Source organism: Pogona vitticeps, chromosome 2, assembly GCF_051106095.1.
Source record: "Pogona vitticeps strain Pit_001003342236 chromosome 2, PviZW2.1, whole genome shotgun sequence".
NCBI classification, from domain to species: domain Eukaryota; kingdom Metazoa; phylum Chordata; class Lepidosauria; order Squamata; family Agamidae; genus Pogona; species Pogona vitticeps.
The window spans coordinates 24,565,056-24,587,821 of record NC_135784.1 but is presented as its reverse complement, the minus strand read 5'-3'; the positions used below and the strand labels follow the sequence as shown (position 1 = coordinate 24,587,821).

At 44.0% G+C, this 22,766-nt stretch overlaps 2 protein-coding genes across 3 annotated transcripts in view; both read right to left on the bottom strand.

The window, feature by feature from the left end:
• LOC110070414 (zinc finger protein RFP) overlaps window positions 1-22,736 on the bottom strand; it is a 61,070-nt gene extending 38,334 nt beyond the window's left edge. Inside the window, exon 1 of the mRNA XM_072988735.2 lies at window positions 22,440-22,736. The gene's annotated coding sequence lies outside the window, so the exon portion shown is untranslated. The remainder of the gene's footprint in view (window positions 1-22,439) is intronic.
• LOC140704059 (uncharacterized) lies at window positions 4,406-16,456 on the bottom strand. Of its 2 annotated transcripts, none has more exons than XM_078388609.1 (3): window positions 16,349-16,456; window positions 10,346-10,475; window positions 4,406-7,044 (listed from the first exon to the last, which is right to left on the bottom strand). In XM_078388609.1, exon 3 carries the CDS (start codon window positions 6,844-6,846, stop codon window positions 5,527-5,529), a length of 1,320 nt encoding a protein of 439 aa, XP_078244735.1. In that variant the 5' UTR covers window positions 6,847-7,044; window positions 10,346-10,475; window positions 16,349-16,456; the 3' UTR covers window positions 4,406-5,526. The 2 variants fall into 2 exon arrangements, with proteins under 2 accessions (XP_078244735.1, XP_078244736.1); XM_078388610.1 differs by lacking the exon at window positions 16,349-16,456 and adding an exon at window positions 11,095-12,350.
• Window positions 22,737-22,766: the final 30 nt, after the last annotated feature.

The following is a 22,766-nucleotide window of genomic DNA, read 5'->3' as shown; positions in this document are numbered from 1 at the left end:
TCCACATGAAAACCACACACCAATGAAACAACTGAAATTGCAACTGTGCCCATGAAACTGCATCCTGGTTACAACTTTCACTTCAGCACAACTTTCACAACAGCTTGCACAACTCCTAGGTTATTTACGATACGTGGGGCATAAAATAAATAAATAAATAAATAAATAAATAAATAAAGAAAGAAAGAAAGAAAGAAAGAAAGAAAGAAAGATGTGGTTCAGTGAATTATGAAATCACATATCTGAGTGATAAGTGGACATCAGAACGTTTAACTTATACTGGAGCTTCGATATGGGAAAACGTGGACCTAACACTAACATTTATCGATACATCAGAGGCCTGACTGGACATGAGCCACACTTTTAAGAGGCAGAAATTGTGGGAAATGACTTTGACTGGCCCAGCCTGCCTAACCCACTTTAATCTGTCTTTTCCTTTCTCTGGGCTTGCCTACAGCCTAATACAATGAAAACTAAATGGAGTTTTCAAATGAATCAAATCGTACTTTTATTAACAGGAATTTGGTCTCACAAACAGGACTCATGTGTATGGTTACAGTTTATTTTCAGAACGAATCTTCTGTTGCAGGCAGATGTTCATAAATTAATATGTTACAATTTGAATATCTTCATAGCACTTCTCAGTTACTGATACATTATACACATCTTAGTTATACAGTCATTTAAATCTAACGAATCATCAAACCAACTGCTCAAAATAACTCATTTTCTCTCCTCTTCTTACTCTCATATCTTCCGTTGATGCTTTCTGATTAGTCCTCATCTCAGTCATCCATCACCAATCATGAAAAAGTTTGGTATTGCTTGATAAACTTCATCACTGCTAGGGAACTGCCACAATTTCTATTCCCCTTAACTTCTTTCTCGGGGTCGTGAACCCTTAATTCAGTTCACTTCCATGCATCTCAAGTAAAATCATAATATGCAATACCTTTACTATTTTTTTCATATTACATAATTTCAATTATATGTTATAGATTACTCTATTCTTCAACAATACTTATCAAGCAACTCATTTCATAATACAACATAACTTTCCAGAACATTAATGTATCTTACCTTACCATTGCTTGATTATATTTTATTAAGTTACGTTTACATTCTCTAACATAACTCTATCTTAACATTACATTTACATAAACAAAATTTCCCCTTTATCTTTCATCTTCTGGTCTCCTGGAAAAAGCATCAGCTACGGTCCTTTCGTTTCATGCTCGGAATCACAAAATGAAAATCTTGCAACAATAACAACCATCTCAATAATTTGCTGTTCATACTTTTGAGAAGATGTAACCAGACCAAAGGTGAATGATCTGTGCACAAAGTGAATTTTCATCCCCATAGTTATGGTTTCAATTTATTAATTGCCCAAACATTGGTTAAACACTCTTTTTCTGTGGTTGATAAATGTTTTTCCCTGATCTGTAGTTTCTTTCTTCTATAGTAAACTGCCAACCCTAAAAATGATCTTATTTTCTTCTTGGATATCACTATGGGCCAATTAAGAATGCTTTCTACTTCAGTCTAGAGATATAGCTGTCTTTTCCTGTTCTCTCTTTAATAAATCATCAGGTCTTGGCATTGGACATGCATCCGCTTGTGTCACCGCTGGTTCAACTTCCTATAATCCATGCAAAATCTTACTGTATTCTCCAGTTTGTCTACTAGCACTATTGGCGTTACCCACTATAGTGCCTATTCTTAAAACATTCTTTAACTCTTTAGTTATTTTATCAGCATATTCCCCTGTAATCCTAAAAGGGGCAGCCTTCCCCTGTGTTTCTCCTATGTTCTACACCTTCAGCTCTTCCTTATATTTAGTTAACATTTTAATTACTTCTTTTTTTTCCATACTTGTGTTAATGAGTTATCAAAATTCACTTCTTCTGGGTTAAATATAGGGTCCTCATTTTCCTCCCAACATGGTAAATTGAGAGGGACCCACAATATCAACCCCTAGTGTTTAAAATTGACTTGCTGATGGTCTCTCCCAACTTCCAGTCACTGGCATACGGCACATGTTTTATGAAATCGGTTTACTTGCTGACCAATCTTGGCCAATAAAAATTTGTGTTACTATCTGAGTTTTTCTAGTTATTCCTAGATGTCTTCCAAATGCACTACTGTGAGCCATATGCAAAATCTTTCCCTTGTATTTATTTGGTACCACCATCTGCTAATGTCTATTATGAGGCTGTTTTAATGTTTCTCTATATAACTTGACTTGGACTATACCAAATCTCTCTGGGCATTCTGGAGTTATTGAATCATTTTTGTCTGTTACCAAATCAAAACATTCAAACTATTATCTCTCTTTTGTTCTGAACCTAAAGCTGAAATATTTTGATCTTTACTTAGAAAGATGAAAAGGAAAAATATTAAGGTGGACTTCGAAGTTGAAAGCATGTATATACATAACTTCTCAAATTGTGACCGAACATATCTTATATATTAGAAAAGGGAATTAAATTGAAATAAGGGATCACTAATCAGGGTAAAGACATAATATGGTGTTTCTTAAGGTAAACTGAAGCTAGACATAAGGAAGAGGTGAGAAGGTGAGACAGAAAAAAGAGAGAAAGAACAGAATGAGCCGTCCTCACAAACAGAGACGTCGCAGCGTGAGAGAGAGATAAGAGAGAGATAATAGAATGGAAGGAAATGATTGTAGAAGAAAGGGAAGGAATGGAATCAAAAGAGGGAGGAGGGAAAGTTGAAATCTGTCTAGTAGAGGAGGGAGATAGAGAAAAAGAGGAGGAGTTAATTATACCAGTATGAGAAGAGGATATAAAAGATAATGAAAAGAAGAGAGTCTGGAGTACACGTGAAAGAGAAGGAGAGGGAAGGAGGAGGAAAGAGATATGAAAAAGGATGAGTACACATATGAGAAAACACGCGGGTTGTTGAGAGACTTTCCAAATTTGAAAATTAGAGAACTACTGCCAGATCCAGAATTGAGAAAGGAAAAAGAATCAACACCAGAAGCCTTAGAATGGAGATAGGAATGGCTGAACAATTATAAAAAGAAATTTTGTATAAAATGTTTTAGATAACATCTACTATGTGTTAGGAAACTATTTAGTTATTATTGGAATAAAATACAAAGTTGGCTGGTTAAATCGCATCAAAATTATATAGATAGGAAACCAGAATTGCTTTTATTAGGTATTTTATTAAAAGATTTTGAGAACATTATATACTATGAGAACAATATTATGATAGTAGCCAATATTGTACATGAAAATACCCACATGAATGGTTTCAATACTTAAAAACATATAGATTTTGAAGGAGCAACTAAGAAGACACCACAACGCAAAAAACAAGTAATGATAAGCAACCCATGTAGCACAGTGTTTAACAAGTCCTGATTCAATCTATATTCCTTCAATATTGTCCTTATAAGGTAAAGGTTCCCCTTGACATTTGATCAGTTGTGTCGGACTCTAGGGGGCGGTGCTCATCCCTGTTTCTAAGCCACAGAGCCAGCATTTTGTCCAGAGACAATCTTCCGTGGTCACATGGCCAGCGCGGCTTTACACGGAATGCTGTTTACCTTCCCACTGAGGTGGTACCTATTTATCTACTCACATTTGCATGCTTTCGAACTGCTAGGTTGGTGAGGAGCTGGGACAAAGCGACGGGAGCTCACTCCGTCGCGTGGATTCGATCTTATGACTGCTGGTCTTCTGACCCTGCAGCACACAAAGGCTTCTGCGGCTTAGTCTGCAGTGCCACCACGTCCCTTGTCCTTATAGCCATGGCTTCAAAAAGGTTAAGAATAGCTGCTTTAAAGCACAATTTTAGTTAAATTTCAAACTCAATGTTCTCTCTCACAAACTGAGTGTTCTCTCTCATTCATTAGATGTAGACATTTCACACTACATTTTAATTCAGCCTTTCTCAAAATAACAGGTACACACTGAATGAAGTACTTCTACCACACAGTGGAATTATTCAGAAAGTGGGAACTTTTTCAATCATACTTTTTAATAAATCTTAAAACCACTTTTCCTCCCCACCAATTCCTTAATCATTGCATTTCTGACATCCCCTCCCCACTGCTCCAAGTAAACATTTCATGAAACCCTTATTTCCCCCCACTATGCAGGAGTTAAAGGGACGTGGTGGCGTTGCGGGATAAACCGCAGAAGCCTGTGCTGCAGGGTCAGAAGACCAGCAGTCGTAAGATCGAATCCACGCGACGGAGTGAGCTCCCGTCGCTTTGTCCCAGCTCCTCACCAACCTAGCAGTTCGAAAGCATGCAAATGCGAGTAGATAAATAGGGACCACCTCGGTAACAGCGTTCCGTGTCTAAGTCGCACTGGCCATGTGACCACAGGAGATTGTCTTTGGACAAGCGCTGGCTCTATGGCTTGGAAACGGGGATGAGCACCGCCCCCTAGAGTTGAACACAACTGGACAAAAAATCAAGGGGAACCTTTACCTTTACCTTTATGCAAGAGTTAAATCTCCACTCAGCCTAAGAAACCCATTGGATGTCTTACCCCAAAGGCCTGTTAAGGTTGAAATGTCTGAACTGACATGACAGAACAAAACAACAACACACATGGAAACTTAATTGACGCACATCAGCTCTTCAGATGTCTCCTTTCACATTTATCTCTCTGCGACTCAATTTGCTCCATCTCTTGGTAGAATGCTTTCTCCTCCTGACCTCTCTTGACTACTCTGCTCAAGAGAACAAGGTGGCTCAAAATGTTAAAAGAAGTTATATTAAAAACTACAAAAAATGCCACTTTAAAGGGTAAAAAAATTATTAAAAACCCATTCAGTAATTAAAACTACATAAGACTTCAAAATAAACTTACACCTCATGGGTACACTGAGCAGCCACATCATTCAATCCACTAATAGGTAAAGTGAACAGCACTGATTATATTGTTTTAATACCACCTGCAAAGGGATGAGGGACAAATTTTAGATGATTTTCTTCAAACGATCTCTGCATCTCAGCTTTAGTACTAGCTCTACTCCTTCTTGCCTTCTTATCACTCAGGTAGGTGATTCACCCATTCACAGCTCAAAATCCTGTTGTGTACCTCAGCCTGCAGAATGTGGAGTTGTAGTGAGAGTTGAACTGAAATAAAACTTTGCCATGCGCAAAGCTACAAATTCAATGGGGTGGTTGGTGTGTAGTACCCAATCTCATAAATGGATTGAGAGAGTCTCTCTCATGTTATTCCCTTGATAAAAAAGGTATTTTTCATTTACCCAATGCCTTCCAACATTCCATGTTGGAAGACACCAGCAACTTCCAAAGATTGAAAGAAAAGAGTTCTGTTCTTCATATTTAATAAGGTGATCGGTCTTACTGAATGTTGGAAGCAGCTTATGCTTTTTATTCCATGTTTCTTCTCTGATATGAAACAAGGTAATTTCTCCTAAATTTGGGGGTGGGGGTTATGGTTTTTTCCTTGTGAGTTTTTTAAATGTGAATTAAGGTTATTACTGTGACTGAAGCTCTCTCCTCATTACATGTATTTATGAGGCTTTTCCCCAGTGTGTTTTTTCATGGGCATTAAGGTGACCATTGCGACTGAAGCTCTTTCCACATTCCAAGCACTTATATGGTTTCTCCCCTGTGTGTGTTTTTTGATGTGCATTAAGGCTATCACTCCAAATGAAGCTCTTTCCACATTCCATGCATTTATATGGTTTCTCCCGTGTGTGTGTTTTTTGATGTGATTTAAGGTGAGCACTCTGACTGAAGCTCTTTCCACATTCCATGCATTTATATGTTTTCTCCCCTGTATGTATTTTGTGATGTGATTTAAGGTGACCACTGCAACGGAAGCTCTTTCCACATTCCATGCATTTATATGGTTTCTCCCCTGTGTGTGTTTTTTTATGTGAACTGAGGGTACTGCTGTGAGTGAAGCTCTTTCCACATTCCAAGCATTGATATGGTTTCTCCCCTGTGTGTGTTTTTTTATGTGAACTGAGGGTACCTCTTTGAGTGAAGCTCTTTCCACATTCCATACATTTATATGGTTTCTCCCCTGTGTGTGTTTTTTTATGTGCATTAAGGCTATCACTCTGAATGAAGCTCTTTCCACATTCCAAACATTCATATGGTTTCTCCCCTGTGTGTGTTTTTTTGTGTGAATTAAGACTACCACTGCGACTGAAGCTCTTTCCACACTCCATGCATTTATATGGTTTCTCCCCTGTGTGTGTTTTTTGATGTGCCTTAAGGTGAGCACTCTGACTGAAGCTCTTTCCACATTCCATGCATTTATATGGTTTCTCCCCTGTGTGTGTTTTTTGATGTGATTTAAGGTAAGCAATGTGAGAGAAGTTCTTTCCACATTCCAAGCACTGATATGGTTTTTCCCCTGTGTGTGTGTTTCGATGTGCATTAAGGCTATCACTCCAAATGAAGCTCTTTCCACATTCCATGCATTTAAATGGTTTTTCCCCTGTGTGTATTTTTTTATGTTTATTAAGGCTACGACTGTTACTGAAGTTCTTTCCACATTCGAAGCATTTATGTGGTTTTTCCCCTCTGTGTTTTCTTTGATGTTTATTAAGGCTACCACTGTGAGTGAAGCTCTTTCCACACTCCATGCATTTGTATGGTTTCTCCCTTGTGTGTGTGTTTTCATGTGAACTGAGGTCACTGCTGTGGCTGGAGCTCATTCCACATGGCCTGCAATTATATTCCTCTCCACTCATGATTTTTTTATGTGTAATATATTCATTTTTCATTTCCTTGGTGAGCTCTCTCATGTATACTGGTATATGAGGTACACTTGAATGTTTTTCTGCAGATGGAATCCTTTCTTCTTCCTCGTTTTTCATGGCTTTTTCTTACAGTGAGGATACCTTAAACCTTAGACTCTGGAGAAGCTGGAAATTTCCTTTTCCCTCTTGTTGTCTCCCTTTCTTACTGCTTTTTTTCTCCTTTTCGGTATTTATTTTCGCTTCTTTTTTCCCATATGCTTCTTTTCGGTTACAGAAGAGCTGGCCAGATAGAATATTGTTTCTTTCGTTTGTTACCTGAAAGGGGGAGGGGAGACAGGGAGCACAGCACAGAAAGGACTCTCATTTGGGCTGAAGCAAAGTTATGGGCTTTCTCTTTGACTGTCAGGAGGAAGGGACAAACCCCAGAGCTGCAGCAAGGAACAGCAAAAGGAAAATGAAAAGATTCTTGTGACTTAATTACTTTTGATTTCTGGACTGTGGAAACCCTTTGCTTACTGAACTTCAAACATTTTAATTGTTAAAATATTGCAAAAATGGAATTAACTTTCCTGACCATTTCTATGTTATAACAATCTTAGTCTCCAAGATGGCAATAGGAAAGCAGATATGAAATATTTCAGCTTCACACTGATGTATAAAGATCAATAAATGAGGGCTGAATGACTTTGTTTCCAAGTAGAAATGAAAATGTACAGTGGTGCCTCGTATAACGAGTGCCCCATTTAACGACAAATCCACATAACGATGCGGATTTTGCGATCGTAAAAGCAATCGCATTACGATGTTTCCTACGGGGAAAAATTGCTTTACGATTTTTCCCCATAGGACCCATTTTCCCCCAGCTAGCCAGTGGGCGCTTCGGAGCTACCATGGGGAGGTTTCTCCCGGCTGTGGCTCCGAAGCCTGCATCGCCCAGCCGGGGGGGGGGGAAAGGCTTCGGAGCTACCGCGGGGAGGCTTCTCCCGGCGGTGGCTCCGAAGCCTGCACCGCCTGGCTGGGGGGGAAAGGCTTTGGAGCCACAGCGGGGAGGCTTCTCCTGGCGGTGGCTCCGAAGCCTGCTCCGCCTGGCTGGGGGTGAAAGGCTTCGGAGCCACCGCGGGGAGGCTTCTCCCGGCGGTGGCTCCGAAGCCTGCACCACCCGGCCGGGGTGCAAAGGCTTCGGAGCTACCATGGGGCAAGTTTCCCTGGCGGTAGCTCCGAAGCCTGCACCGCCCGAGCCACCCCTCATCCCCGTCTCCGCCCCGCTGCTGAAGCCCAGCAACGGTGGCGGAGACGGGGGTGAGGGGTGGCTCGCTCCCTCCTGGCTCTGCCCGAGCCACCCCTCACCCCCGTCTCCGCCACCGTTGCTGGGCTTCGGAAGCGGCTTCCGAAGCCCAGCAGTGGCGGCGGAGACGGGTGAGGGGTGGCTCGGGCAGAGCCAGGAGGGAAAGGCCCGGGTGTTACCGGAGGCCCTCCTCCCGGCCCCTCACCTCCGTCTCCACTGCTGCTGCTGGGCTTCGGAAGCCGCTTCCAAAGCCCGGCGGCGGCGGCAACAGTGGTGAGGGGCTGGGAGGAGGGCCGTCGGGAACACCCAGGCCCTGCCCTGCCTCCCAGTTCCGAAGCGCTGGCCGGCATTTTCGCAGCCAGCACTTCGGAGCGGCCGCAAGGGAGCCCTCCCCCGCCGCCGTTCCGAAGCGCTGGCCACGAAAATGCCGGCCAGCGCTTTGGAGCGGCCTCGGGGGAGGGCCGGCTGTGTGAAAATGGGGGCTTTAAAGGCCCCATTTTCACACAGCTGATCAGCGGTCCTAAAATGGCAGCCGCCATTTTCGGGCCCTGCCGTCGCTTACCGAGGGCCCGGAAATGGCTGCCGCTATGGAGGAACATCGCTGAACGGTGAGTTTTGTGCCCATTTGGAACGCATTAAACGATGTTGGGTTTCCCCGTTCCGTTTAGCGATGTTTCCACATAGCGACGATTAATCCGGAATGGATTAATGTCGCTATGCGGGGCACCACGGTGTCAGGAAATATTATGGAAAAGGCCTGGAAACACTTGACTGAGATTGAATAAAATAAATGTTCAGGTTTAATATTAGTCCTTGCTAGCAAAACTAACACTGAAACATCCTCAAATCCTCCACTATCCACGGGACAGGCAGGGAGGAATGCAAAAATATGAAATTTCACATGTATAAATTAAAAAAAAAACACCTTGCTTCTTGAAGAAGCAGCTAAGGCAGAAGGTGAGGTGTTTGAGGTAGACATTTTGGTGAGGTATTTTTTTTCTAGGCTGACCTTTGTTCTCCCTGACCACATGGTTTGAGGGGGCGGGGTTTCAGCTTTACATGGGGGTGAGCAGAAGCACTAAGCCCTTTTATTGAAGAAGCAGCTGAGGCAGAAGGTGAGGTATGTTTGGGTGAGGTATTTTTTTCTAGGTTGACCTTTGTTCTCAAATTCTCTACACTCAATTAAGTTTGCCGGAAGAAATATCAGCAACCTCAGATATGCAGATGATACCACTCTGATGGCAGAAAGTGAGGAGGAATTAAGGAATCTCTTAATGAGGGTGAAAGAGGAGAGTGCAAAAAATGGTCTGAAGCTAAACATCAAAAAAACTAATTATCAAAACTAAGACAGCATCTTGTTGGGCTCCATGATAAAAGCAGAATGTGACAGAAACCGCAAAATTAAAAGACGCCTGCTTCTTGGGAGGAAAGCGATGAGAAACCTTGACAGCATCTTAAAAAGCAGAAAATCACCTTTCCGACAATGGTTTGCATAGTCAAAGCTATGGTTTTTCCTGTAGTGATGTATGGAAGTGAGAGCTGGACCATAAAGAAGGCTGACCACCAAAGAATTGATGCTTTTGTATTGTGGTGCTGGAGGAGACTCTTCAGAGTCCCCTGGACTGCAAGGAGATCAAACCTATCCGTTCTGAAGGAAATCAACCCTGAGTGCTCACTGGAAGGACAAATCCTGAAGCTGAGGCTCCAGTACTTTGGCCATCTCATGAGAAGAGAAGACTCTCTGGAAAAGACCCTGATGTTGGGAAAGACTGAAGGCAAGAGGAGCAGGGGATGAAAGAGGACGAGATGGTTGGACAGTGTCATCGAAGCAACCAATATGAATTTAACCCAGCTCCAGGAGGCAGTGGAAGACAGGAGGGCCTTGCATGCTCTGGTCCATGGGCTCATGAAGAATTGGACATGACTTGACTAAACAACAACAATAATAACAACAGAGGAGGACAATTAAAAACAAAATGACCCACACCCCAAAAAGTTTGTAGCTTTCATTTTCTTCTCTGCTTTTCATCCCTTCTTGAGCTTCTGGGGCTTGGGGAAGAACCACAATCACCACGTCCCTTACAAGAGATGAATTTAGGAAGCAATCCATCTCCAAATCCCTCTATTTGGCACGGGTGAGGCCTCACCTTGAGTACTGTGTCCAGTTCTGGACACCGTACTTCAAGAAGGATAGTGACAAATTGGGATTCAACATCAAGTCGATCTAGGCTACTTCTAAGTTTGTTATTCTGCTAAATAGCTGCGCCCTAGCAGGAAGCAACAAGAAACCTCCTTCACACTCTCCATCCCCAGGAGGCCATAATCCCTTACCTGGAGAGACCTTCTTACTCCCAGAAATCTCAAGGAGGACATCTGTGTGCGGAGCTCTCTAGCCTTGATGCAGAAGATCCCATTTTCCTCTGAGGAAATACGAAGTCAGCTCCTGAAAGAACACCAGCAGCTGAAAGAGGAAACCACGAGAAAAAGGGTCAAAATATTCTCGCCTACAGGCTGGGACAGAAGAGGCAGGGTCCACACTCCCAATTCAGAAAGGGGAATTGACAAGCTCAGACGGCACTTCTTTAATTTGCATCCCATTGCAGTTGAAATCTACGGTTTCACAAAAAAGAATCTGTTTTTGTTCTGCCTCTTGAGGAGAAATTCGGGAAGAGATGCTCCATTTGGATTTCCTGGTGTTGCTTCACAGAGGCTGCCACCAGTTGTTAGGAAGTGATAAAGGGGGCAGCCTCCATTAAGTGGATTTCCGTTCCCCTTTGCATTTTTAATTTTTTTGTCCTCCTCTCTCCTGGACCCCCCCCCTTAAAAGAGCCACGGAAGGAAAACCTCCTGAACAATCCGAAAAGGTCAGTCTCTCTCTCTCTCTCTGGAAAGTTGCCTGCCTTGGCCCCCTCCCTCCCAGCTAAACCCCCCACTCCTTCCTTCTTCAGATCTTTCTAGCTTTGAAGATTTCCTTCCTTCTCCTGTCCCTCCCACCACCACCACATGTTTTAAGACATCCAGAGTGGCCTTTGGCTAGATGGGCAGCAGTGTATTAAAAGAAAAGAACAATTTATCCAAACTCTGCCAGATTCTCCCTCCTGGTCGTTGTTGTCGTTGTCGTTGTCGTTGTCGTTGTCTTCTTCTTCTTCTTCTTCTTCTTCTTCTTCTTCTTCTTCTTCTTCTTCTTCTTCTTCTTCTTCTTCTTCTTCTTCTTCTTCTTCTTCTTCTTCTTCTTCTTCTATCAGCCTCCATGACCAACAAGGTCCTTCTCTTCCAGCCAAGTCCTTCCCTCACCCCCCCCCCAATGTTTCGTATCTCCTGCCTCACAAGCTGGAATTTCCACTTTCTCTGCTGAGCCCCCTTTCTGGCAACCCTCCTGCCAATCTCTCTCTCTCTCGGTTCCCCCCCCACACACACACCTTCCTCTTCCTCCTCTTCCTTCTGCCAAGCTCCTCCTCTTCCACCCCAGGGCATTGGAGCCTTAAAAACCCCTTTTCCCACTTTTTCAGAAATGGGGGCCTGGACTTTGGGGGAACCCCGGGTGGGGGGAAGAGGGAGGGGGAGAGCCAAGTTCCTTCCTCTCATTCCTTTTCTTGACAGCCACCGATGCCTGCAGGATTCAGGAGAAAGTTGGGGGGGTTTCCTCAGAGGAAAACCCGGTTGAGCCCCCCCATGCATGCACCAAACACACACACACATACACATACACACACACACACACACACACACACACACACACACACACACACACACACACACACAGAGTGCCTTGCTGGTAGGGGACATCGGGGGGGTCTCCCTGCTTTTTGGAGGGAATCTCTGACCTACCCCCTTCGCCACCCCCAGCATCCCCAACTAGGAGACTCGGAAGGAAAGATGTGTGTGGCATCCACCCTTGTAGCCCCTATTTGTTTTTTCCCCTCACAAAGGCTCACATCACTTTCTCTTCTCGCTACCACCAGTGGATTACTTCAATCCACAATATAAATGACGTTTGTGTGAACACTTGTCTTGTAAACAGAAACATAACTTATTTATTGAAGTGAAGCAGATTGAATTATCACAGAAGTTTCTCAGATACACATATATAAGCAAATCAACAGTCCTCTCAGTACATTCTTCTTTTCTCTTGCTATATCATTACCATCTTCTCTACCTATTTTCCTAACCATCTCTCTCTCTGACTCCTTCTTCTCCCGCCAAACCACATGTAGCTGCTGACTCTGCCTCTCCAGTCCTCTCATCATCGTCATTTAGCCATTTAGTCGTGTCCGACTCTTTGTGACCCCATGGACCAGAGCACGCCAGGCCCTCCTATCTTCCACTGCCTCCCGTAGTTGTGTCAAATTCATGTTGGTTGCATCACAGACACTGTCCAGCCATCTCATCCTCTGTCGTGCCCTTCTCCTCTTGCCGTCATACTTTCCTAACATCAAGGTCTTTTCCAAGTATTCTTCTCTTATGAGATGGCCAAAGTACTGGAGCCTCAGCTTCAGGATCTGTCCTTCCAGACAGCACTCAGGGTTGATTTCCTTCAAAATTGATAGGTTTGTTCTCCTTGCAGTCCAGGGGACTCTCAAGAGACTCCTCCAGCACCACAATTCAAAAGCATCAATTCTTCGGCGGTATGCTTTCTTTCTGATCATGGGGTTTTCTTGGCAAAGATACTGGAGTGGCTTGCCAGTTCCTGCTCCAGGTGGATTGTGTTTAGTCGGAACTCTCCACTATGACCTGTCCATCCTGGATGTCCCTGCACGGCATAGCCCATAATTTCTCTGAATTACTCAAGCCCCTTTGCCATGACAAGGCAGCAATCCATGAAGAAAACCCCATGATCAGAAACAAAAGGCTAAAAGATATGACACTGGAAGATGGGCCCCTCAGGTCGGAAGGCGTCCAACATGCTACTGAGGAAGAGTGGAGAACAAGTACAAGTAGCTCCAGAGCTAATGAAGTGGTTGGCCCAAAGCCTAAAGGACGCTCAGCTGTGGATGTGCCTGGAAGTGAAAGGAAAGTCCAATGCTGCAAAGAAGAATACTGCATAGGAACCTGAAATGTAAGATCTATTAACCTTGGAAAGCTGGATGTGATCAAACAGGAGATGGCAAGAATAAACATTGACATCCTGAGTGTCAGTGAACTAAAATGGACAGGTATGGGTGAATTCAGTTCAGATGATTATCATACCTACTATTGCGGGCAAGAATCCCGTAGAAGGAATGGAGTAGCCCTCATAGTCAACAAAAGAGTGGGAAAAGCTGTAATGGGATATAATCTCAAAAATGATAGAATGATGTCAATACGAATCCAAGGCAGACCTTTCAACATCACAATAATCCAAGTTTATGCACCAACCACCAATGCTGAGGAGACTGAAATCGAACAATTCTATGAAGACTTACAACACCTTTTAGAACTGACACCAAAGAAAGATGTTCTTATCATTCTAGGGGATTGGAATGCTAAAGTAGGGAGTTGAGAGATAAAAGGAACAACAGGGAAGTTTGGCCTCGGAGTTCAAAACGAAGCAGGGCAAAGGCTAATAGAGTTTTGTCAAGAGAACAAGCTGGTCATCACAAACACCCTTTTCCAACAACACAAGAGGCGACTCTACGCATGGAAATCACCAGATGGGCAATATCGTAATCAGATTGATTATATTCTCTGCAGCCAAAGATGGAGAAGCTCAATACAGTCAGCAAAAACAAGACTTAGAGCTGATTGTGGCTCTGATCATCAGCTGCTCATAGCAAAATGTAAGTTTAAACTGAAGTGAGTAGGAAAAAACACTGGGCTAGTCAGGTATAATCTAAACCAAATCCCTTATGAATACACAGTGGAAGTGAAGAACAGATTTAAGGAACTGGATTTGGTGGACAGACTGCCTTAAGAACTTTGGATAGAGGCTCGTAACATTGTACAGGAGGCAGCAACAAAAACCATTCCAAAGAAAAGGAAATGCAAGAAAGCAAAGTGGCTATCCAACGAGGCCTTACAAATAGCAGAGAAGGGAAACAAAATGCAAGGGAGACAGGGAAAGTTACAGAAAATTGAATGCAGACTTCCAAATAATAGCAAAGAGAGACAAGAGGGCCTTCTTAAACAAACAATGCAAAGAAATAGAGGAAAAGAATAGAAAAGGAAAAACCAGAGATCTGTTCAAGAAAATTGGAGATATTAAAGGAACATTTTGTGCAAAGATGAACATGATAAAGGAGAAAAATGGGAGAGACCTCACAGAAGCAGAAGACATCTAGAAGAGGTGGCAAGAATACACAGAGGAACTATACCAGAAAGATTTGGATATCCCGGACAACCCAGATAGTGTGGTTGCTGATCTTGAGCCAGACATCCTGGAGAGCGAAGTCAAGTGGGCCTTAGAAAGCCTGGCTAACAACAAGGCCAGTGGAGGTGACGGCATTCCAGTGGAACTATTTAAAATCTTGAAAGATGATGCTGTTAAGGTGCTACATTCAATATGCCAGCAAGTTTGGAAAACTCAGCAGTGGCCAGAAGACTGGAAAGGATCAGTCTACATCCCAATCCCAAAGAAGGGCAGTGCCAAAGAATGCTCCAACTACCATACAATTGCACTCATCTCCCACGCTAGTAAGGTTATGCTCAAAATCCTACAAGGTAGGCTTCAACAGTATGTGGACCGAGAACTCCCAGAAGTACAAGCTGGGTTTCGAAGGGGCAGAGGAACTAGAGACCAAATTGCTAACATGCGCTGGATTATGGAGAAAGCCAGAGAGTTCCAGAAAAACATCTACTTCTGCTTCATTGACTATGCAAAAGCCTTTGACTGTGTGGACCACAGCAAACTATGGAAAGTCCTTAAAGAAATGGGAGTGCCTGACCACCTTATCTATCTCCTGAGAAATCTATACATGGGACAGGAAGCAACAGTTAGAACTGGATACGGAAACACTGATTGGTTCAAAATTGGGAAAGGAGTACGACACGGCTGTATATTGTCTCCATGCTTATTTAACATATGCAGAATACATCATGCGAAAGGCCGGACTGGAGGAATCCCAAACTGGAATTAAGATTGCCTGAAGAAATATCAACAACCTCAGATATGCAGATGATACCACTTTGATAGCAGAAAGTGAGGAGGAATTAAGGAACCTTGTAATGAGGGTGAAAGAGGAGAGTGCAAAAAACGGTCTTAAACTCAACATCAAAAAAACTAAGATCATGGTCACTGGTCCCATCACCTCCTGGGAAATACGTAGAAGGGGAAGACATGGAGGCAGTGACAGATTTTATTTTCCTGGGCTCCATGATCACTGCAGATGGAGAAAGCAGCCACGAAATTAAAAGACGCCTGCTTCTTGGGAGGAAAGCGATGACAAATCTTGACAGCATCTTAAAAAGCAGAGACATCACATTGCCAACAAAAGTCCACATAGTCAAAGCTATGGTTTTTCCTGTAGTGATGTACAGAAGTGAGAGCTGGACCATAAAGAAAGCTGACCGCCGAAGAATTGATGCTTTTGAATTGTGGTGCTGGAGGAGGCTCTTGAGAGTCCCCTGGACTGCAAGGAGAACAAACCTATCCATTCTGAAGGAAACCAAGCCTGAGTGTTCACTGGAAGGACAGATCCTGAAGCTGAGGCTCCAATACTTTGGCCATCTCATGAGAAGATTCCCTGGAAAAGATCCTGATGTTGGGAAAGTGTGAAGGCAAGAGGAGAAGGGGACGACAGAGGATGAGATGGTTGGATGTACCATCGAAGCGACCAACATGAATTTGGCTCAGCTCCGGGAGGCAGCGGAAGACAGGAGGGCCTGGCGTGCTCTGGTCCATGGGGTCATGAAAAGTCGGACAACAACAACAATGCTTTCTTTATCGTCCAGCTCTCACTTCCATATGACAGGAAAAACCATAGCTTTGACTATTCGGACCTTTGTTGGCAAGGTGATGTCTCTGCTTTTTAAGATGCTGTTAAAGTTTGTCATCGCTTTCCTCCCAAGAAGCAAGCGTCTTTTAATTTCGGGGCTGCTGTCTCCATCTGCAGTGATCATGGATCCCAAGGAAGTAAAAACTGTCACTGCATCCATATCTTCCCAGTCCTCTCATAGGTTCATGCAGATCAGCTCATGAATATGAATTACATGAGTGACATGGCCTTTGGTCACACTGTGCAATTCCGGAGACCATGTGCCATGGAGACCACAAAGGGGAGAGAGGGTCGATTTGCAATCCGGAAGGCAGGGAGAAGACCCCCCCTCTCAACTCGGGGGGAGGGAAGCGTGATTTTGCCTTCCTTTTTTTATCTCCCCCCCCCCCCCCCGCAATATTTTGCAAACCCGCCCATGGCTCACTTTCTTGCAGGTCCTGAAGCGGGAAACTCCCAAGGAGGCTCCTCGGGACGCGCCCTCCCTGGAGACCATAGAGACGGCAAGAGACAGAAGCGCCCTCTCACCACTTCCGGTTCTTGTTTAGAGAAAAGCCATAAAAAGGGAGGCGCTCCTCTCTCCTCCTTCGTAGCTCTAGGTTCCCCCCTCCAACCCAAAGGTTTATCGTGAAGGAAGGGAAGGGGAGAGGAGAGGGGAGGAACCTGCAGAAAAGAAAGGAGGTGGGGATGGGTGGGTGGATTATAGGAACAGCCCCCCCCCATCTTCTTGTCAGGGAAAGATTGACTCTCTTGGAGTAGCTCCGAGGAGTGGAGCATCTCTCTTTCCCTTCCTAGTTCTAGGTTTCCCCTCTTCTCTCCTTCGAGTTGTGTAGATTAGAGCAGAGGTCTCCAACCTTGGGGCTCCAGATGTTGTTGGACTTCAACTCCCAGAAATCCTGACCAGCAGAGGTGGTAGTGAAGGCTTCTGGGAATTGTAGTCTAAGAACATCTGGAGGCCCAACAGCTTCCCCACCCCGCCCCCCCAGGCTGGGAGCTCTGTTTTATCTTTGATGGAGAACCTGATTGATATGCTGAGTAACTGGTGGATATATAGGAGATTCATGTGATCCAATTTACTTTTTTCATGTAACAGCCAGTTTTCTGACAGTTTATAGAATTCGACAATGTTGTTATTTTACAGGATGAATGATGGATGAAAGGGTCCGTAGAATTCTTCCATAAAAATGTGATGGATTGAGACCCTGGCAAGGTTCGAGATTGCTGTTAATCCCGCAAGGCCTCAGTTTAATATCTTTGTATAACTCTGCTGTACAATTAAAAAACACAACACATTTCTTTTTATCCTCTTCCCCTCGAAGGGAGGCAGTCTTGATCACAAAGAGAGCAACCCTCTTGTGTTAGGAATGTGCTGGATCCGCAGAAGAAGGAGTCTGTTTTTCTCTCATCCTATCATGTCCTCGTCCTATTAAAGAGCAGAGCAAAGTACAGTGGTGCCCCGCATAGCGACGTTAATCCGTTCCAGGATTAACGTTGCTATCCGGAAACATCGCTATCTGAAACGAAAAACCCCACAGGAACTCATTAAACTGTGGGGAAAACTCACTAGTAAGCGAAGATTTCCCATCCGGCCGCCATTTTCGCCGCCTCGATATGCGAGGGCAGGGCACGAAAACGCTGCGGGTGGCCATTTTGTTGATGCGGCGGCCATTTTGGAACCGCCGATCAGCTGTTCTAAAAACATCGCAATGCGATAATTGGTAAGCGAAATGCTTACCGATCATCGCAACGCGATGTTTTGCCATATAAAACATCGCAATGTGATCGTAAAAACAATCACAAAAAATGAATCGCTGTGCGGATTTGTCATTAAACGGTGCGCTCATTAAGCGAGGCACCACTGTAATGTTTCCTAATATTAGCATATAACGGACAGGGCAGCAAATAATGGGCAAGATCTTTTACTTTATCATCCCCACAGTGGTATGCCCCCAAAAAACGATCCCTTTGCATCATGGTATCCATTGGTTCAAAACGGAGTTGTGTAAAGGCCACACGCAAGTCTCTTTTCATCCTAAAGCACAAATATTTTTCTTTCTGAAACTGAGCTTTAACTCCAGCCAGACATTTCATAGAATTTACAGAGGCTCAGGTCCACCTGAGCTCTAATATCTAAAACCCTTTGTTTAAAAACGTTTTTCATATTGCAGTCAAGAGCACTGACAGCTTCAATCCTATAACCATAGTTTGTGAGTCATTTCGAAAAATTTGAGAACCAAAATGTTTAAGAGGGCATAATCATTTGCTCATTGAGGGAGCCTAGAGTCATGCATTTGAGCTAAATTAATCCAACCATTAAGTATCCTAAAGTGGCATATATCTATTACTGATGAAATTCCAAGTTCAGCTGTAACTGCTTGGGCTGGAGAGGTTCTTGTCACGTCCAAGATCGAACATAAAAATTTGGCTTCTTCTAGGTCTTTCTCCTCCCTTCTCAGCATACTCCCAAGGGAGCTGAAACTCCATCACCTCCCCTGTCCAGGGGTCTCCCAGTACTATTTCCTCCCAGTCCTTTTTCCTTTCGTCTTCCTCTTCCTCTACCCAACAACCCTTTCCTTCTTCTATCTCCAACTGCCAACCCTTCCCGCCTCCTCCTCTCCTTTGAACCCCCTTTCCTTTCCCACCAAAACAGGGCCCTGTAGTGGTGGCTCCTTCTTCCTTTGCTCTTCCTCTTCATCCAGGCCCAGTCCTTTCAGGTTTTTCTCTAGGGTGGGCAGTTGTCTCTCAAAGTCCTCAGCCGAAGAGGTGGACGGTCCCCTATGTGGAGTGTCCCTTGTGGTACTCCGAGCTTCACAAAAACAAAATGGGAGGGGATCTGCTTTTCTCCCTCCCTTTCCCAAAGTCCTTTCCTTCTTTAAGAGACAGCAGCCCTTTTCCTGCTTGTCAGAAATCATCTATCTGTATTCTCAGAAAAAGATGTATAGTAGTATCCATGGCTTTCTCTTTTTTTCCCCTTTCAGGTTTCTCTTATCCTTTGCCACAACATCCCCAGTCTTGTTAAGACAGTCTCCCCTAACCCTGAGAAAAATAAATGCAAGAGCCCTAAGCACGAGGAAATTATTGTGACTTCTTGTCTCATTCTAGGCTGAATATCTGAGTTCAGGAAAGGTAATTCATATATTTTCCTCATACTAATAAATATGCTGTATGCTTTCTCATGACACGAGTGTGACCAAGAACAATAGAATGGTATTCTGATGGATGGAGAAACTTCCTCTTAAATATCTCAAGTTGTATGTAAATAGGATTTATGCATACACAAGTCCTGATTCTTATAGACTTCCATATACAGTACTGTACATATTCTTCCTGGAACAGAATGGAACATATATGACCTAATCAACAAATGCAAGTGGGGATAGGGTTTTTTTCTGGTGAACTTTCAGTGTGTGTGTTCCTCATTATTAGATGGCTTGGTTGGATGTTTTTCCTCTTATTTTCTAAATAATAAAAGTAATTGCAAAAGCAATGTAGGCATGCACTTCAAAACAGCAAGCTCAAATGTTACTACAGGCATGATTACAACTATTATTTTGAATGTGGCTTTGGATCTGAGGAGAGGTTAGTTGTTAGAAACCATCAAGCTGTTTCCAACTTATTCCAACTCTATTGATCACTGACCTCCAACAGGCCCTGTCATTTTCTCCCTCCGTCAGGTCTTGCAAATTCAAGGAGGACAAGACATTCTGCATATCATTCATTCATAGGGTCACCATCTAGTCAAAGGCAACTTGATGACATGTAACAGCATCCTGTCAACGGAGTGTTTCAGTGGCTAGCTAGATAGCCAAGCGCATGTCTTCAACAGTTATTGTCCTATAGTTCCATCTAGTGGTACATTGTTTTCAGGTTTTCACATCGTGAATCATGCGGTTGGCAACTTTCCTGTTATTTATCTTTCTCTAACATTTAAACACTTTTACATCTTAAACATGTGACAGCCATCTTTGACGAGTATAATAATAAAGAATGCTTCAAATGCATCAGGAAACCAGGCCGAAAAGGCAATTGTACCATTCAATGACAATAAAATTGGGGGGGGGGGGGGAATCAGTAAAAGGCTGTGTGGACCCTCAAAAAACAAACAAAACCAATACAAATGCAGAAGCTGTAAGGAATTAGAAGACAACTGGGACTTGTAGTCATACAAAGATGGAGTCTGTTAGGTTTACTGTATAGTTTGGATATAAGCCACTGAAAGTTTAATGGGATTCTTGTTACAAATTTGCTCTGCCTGGCCCCAAGATAAGAAGCAAGATTGGAGAAGATCAAGGAGAAGACCAAACACCACATTCCTCTTAATTGGGAATGAGATAAGACACCTGCAGTTCTCATGTGAGATAGGGGAGGAGAACTGTGTTATGTCCTCACAATCCTAATTGGTTGACAGCTTGGAAGTGTCAGAAAGGAGGTGGTCCAGAGACATGTTGAAAAAATGGTTGTTTTGTGTGTGTGATGGGACAGGATGGGATGGGATTGGAGGACAAATAATTTTGTCTTTTTGAAAGAGAAGCGGAGGGAGGATTAGCCCAGCTTCTCTAGGAATGCTAAGATGTAGCATGTTTGTCAAGATGATTACTTAGGTTAGTTTAGTTCTTATTATTTTAACCTAAGAATAGTCTCTTGATTTGAATCATGGTCATTGCTTGGATATGATTATGCGTTATGTTTTTAAGGCTGCAACTGTATTTTAATGGAACAACTTAATTTTTCTAATAAAACAATTATTCAACAAAGGGCTTATCTCTTGAACAGCAGGATTGCGCCTAATTCCAGTGGCGACTGGAAAGGTCACTAATTGCTACTACATAGAGACGGCCTACCTAGCCAGTCTGTTGTGCTGTCTAAGGAAGCGCACAGTCTGTGGTTGATTGTCTTGTAAGCAGGCCAGAGGTTCTATCTCAGGTCGAGTTTGTCCACAGAGCAAGGACGACACACTTCTGTGCTTAAGGGACCTGCCTCGGGCACATAAAAGTGGTGGTTGCTTCTGCCTTCAGTGGCTCCGTGCCCAAGATCATTTTCTCTTTCGGGAGAAGTGATTCTGTCATAAGCATTCAATACTGTCGTTGCATCACTGGAAAACTTAAGTTGTTGGCTAGCTTTCGATATTAATCCATCTTCCTCAGGCTCTGTCTCAAAGTTGCATGGCATAGTTGCTGCTAATGCCAGGCAACATTTGAGACAATTTTACCACCAAAAACTAGCTAACTGCTTAATGTAATTGAATGAATTCTGAAGGAGGAGAAGGAAAAACAGCAGAAATGGACCTTCTCATTGGCTTTCACTGAGGTTACAGGGGATGTAACAAGCACTATTGAAAGACCATGATATTGAAAAAATCAGGAGTGGCAGGAGTGCCACATTCATGGCCATGTTTCCTTTCCTCTGTAAGTATGAACTCCTCCTTAGGATTCCAACATAAGTTGTGAAGAGGGAAAATGCTTTTGCCAGCCTCTTGAACCCTCCTTCTCTCCTCCACACATCTCTGGTCACATCAAGAAAAAGAAAACAGGATGCAGAGGGGTTGCAGCCCCATCCGTTTCAAGGGTGGGGGTTGAGGGGTGGTTAATTCTGCTAAGAACCAGGACCAGGTGAGTCTTGGCAGGAGGAGGACCAGAGGCCAGGCACATCGTCGGGCCAGAGGGGATGCAGAGCCAGTGCCCTTGTGAGATGCTCCAAAGGACCTGGCGCTCTGGATGCCAGTGTGCACTCACCCCGGATGCCAGTGGGTCTGGTTGTGGCTATGGACGGGCATTCAGGGAGTCAGGGAAGTGAACTGCCTGAGTCCAGTTGGGGAGGCAGGCAGATGCCATGGAAAAGGAAATATTCAAGGCCAGACAAAAATATTGTGGCATGTTCAATCAAATATTCATACATGGAAGAGAAACCTGGAAAAGTGGGGAGGAGCCCACTGGCCCCCTTTCCCTCGTGATAGCCCTGTTGGGCAGCTTTGACTGGGGCAGAGGCTAGATTTCATCCCCCATTTCCTGCCCTTTTATGAGGGCCTAAAATGGCTGCCTCAGGTTGGACAACCTCCAATGTTGTCTATAGCATAGATTCTATATTGGCAGCATAAGGAAACTTAATGGCAGATCATAAGGTATCTCTGATCAAAGCCTGTGTGGAATGACACATTCATAAAACCCATGTCTTGGTTTCAGGCGCCCACTTGGAATTAGCTGGAAGTAAGTCCAACTTCAGGCCTCTCTTCAAAAGGTCGTCAGCTACCAAAGAGTGAAAACGCTGGGGGTGGGACGTGGGTCCAAGCTGGAGAAAAAACAGGCTCAGGAGGAAAGGAAATTTTGGGTGAATGGGGGGGGGGGGGAGACTCTTGGATATTCGATCACGGGGGGGGTGGGGGGGAAGCAAGTACCAATCCCTTGATTTCAGCAGTTGGCACTCACTAACAAATATGCAGTCTGCACATGCCCAGAGGTCCTTACCTCCAAGGCTTGAAATTTTATTAAAATTACATTAATGTGTAATAATTTAGTACTTACACTCATCACTCTTTTCTTCCCTTTCTTGTGGTCCTATGAGGTATGGTTTCCCAAAGATGATCCTGCTTCTTCTGTCAGATGGGGGAAGACTCCCAAAACACAGCGGAGGCCACTCTGACCCACAACCACAAGAGGTGCCTCCGCCAGGTCCTGGGGATGGGCACCTGGGGCCACCGCACGCCCTGAGCCCTGAGCAAGGAGGAGGCCAAGGAGGCTGAAACCAAACCGCCAGTTGGCTCAAGGTGGCAGTTCTGTGGAGACGGCCAAAGAGAGGAGCAGAAAGGCCAAGCTGTTGGAGGGAGGAGATGGAGGGGAAGGAAGGCCGGT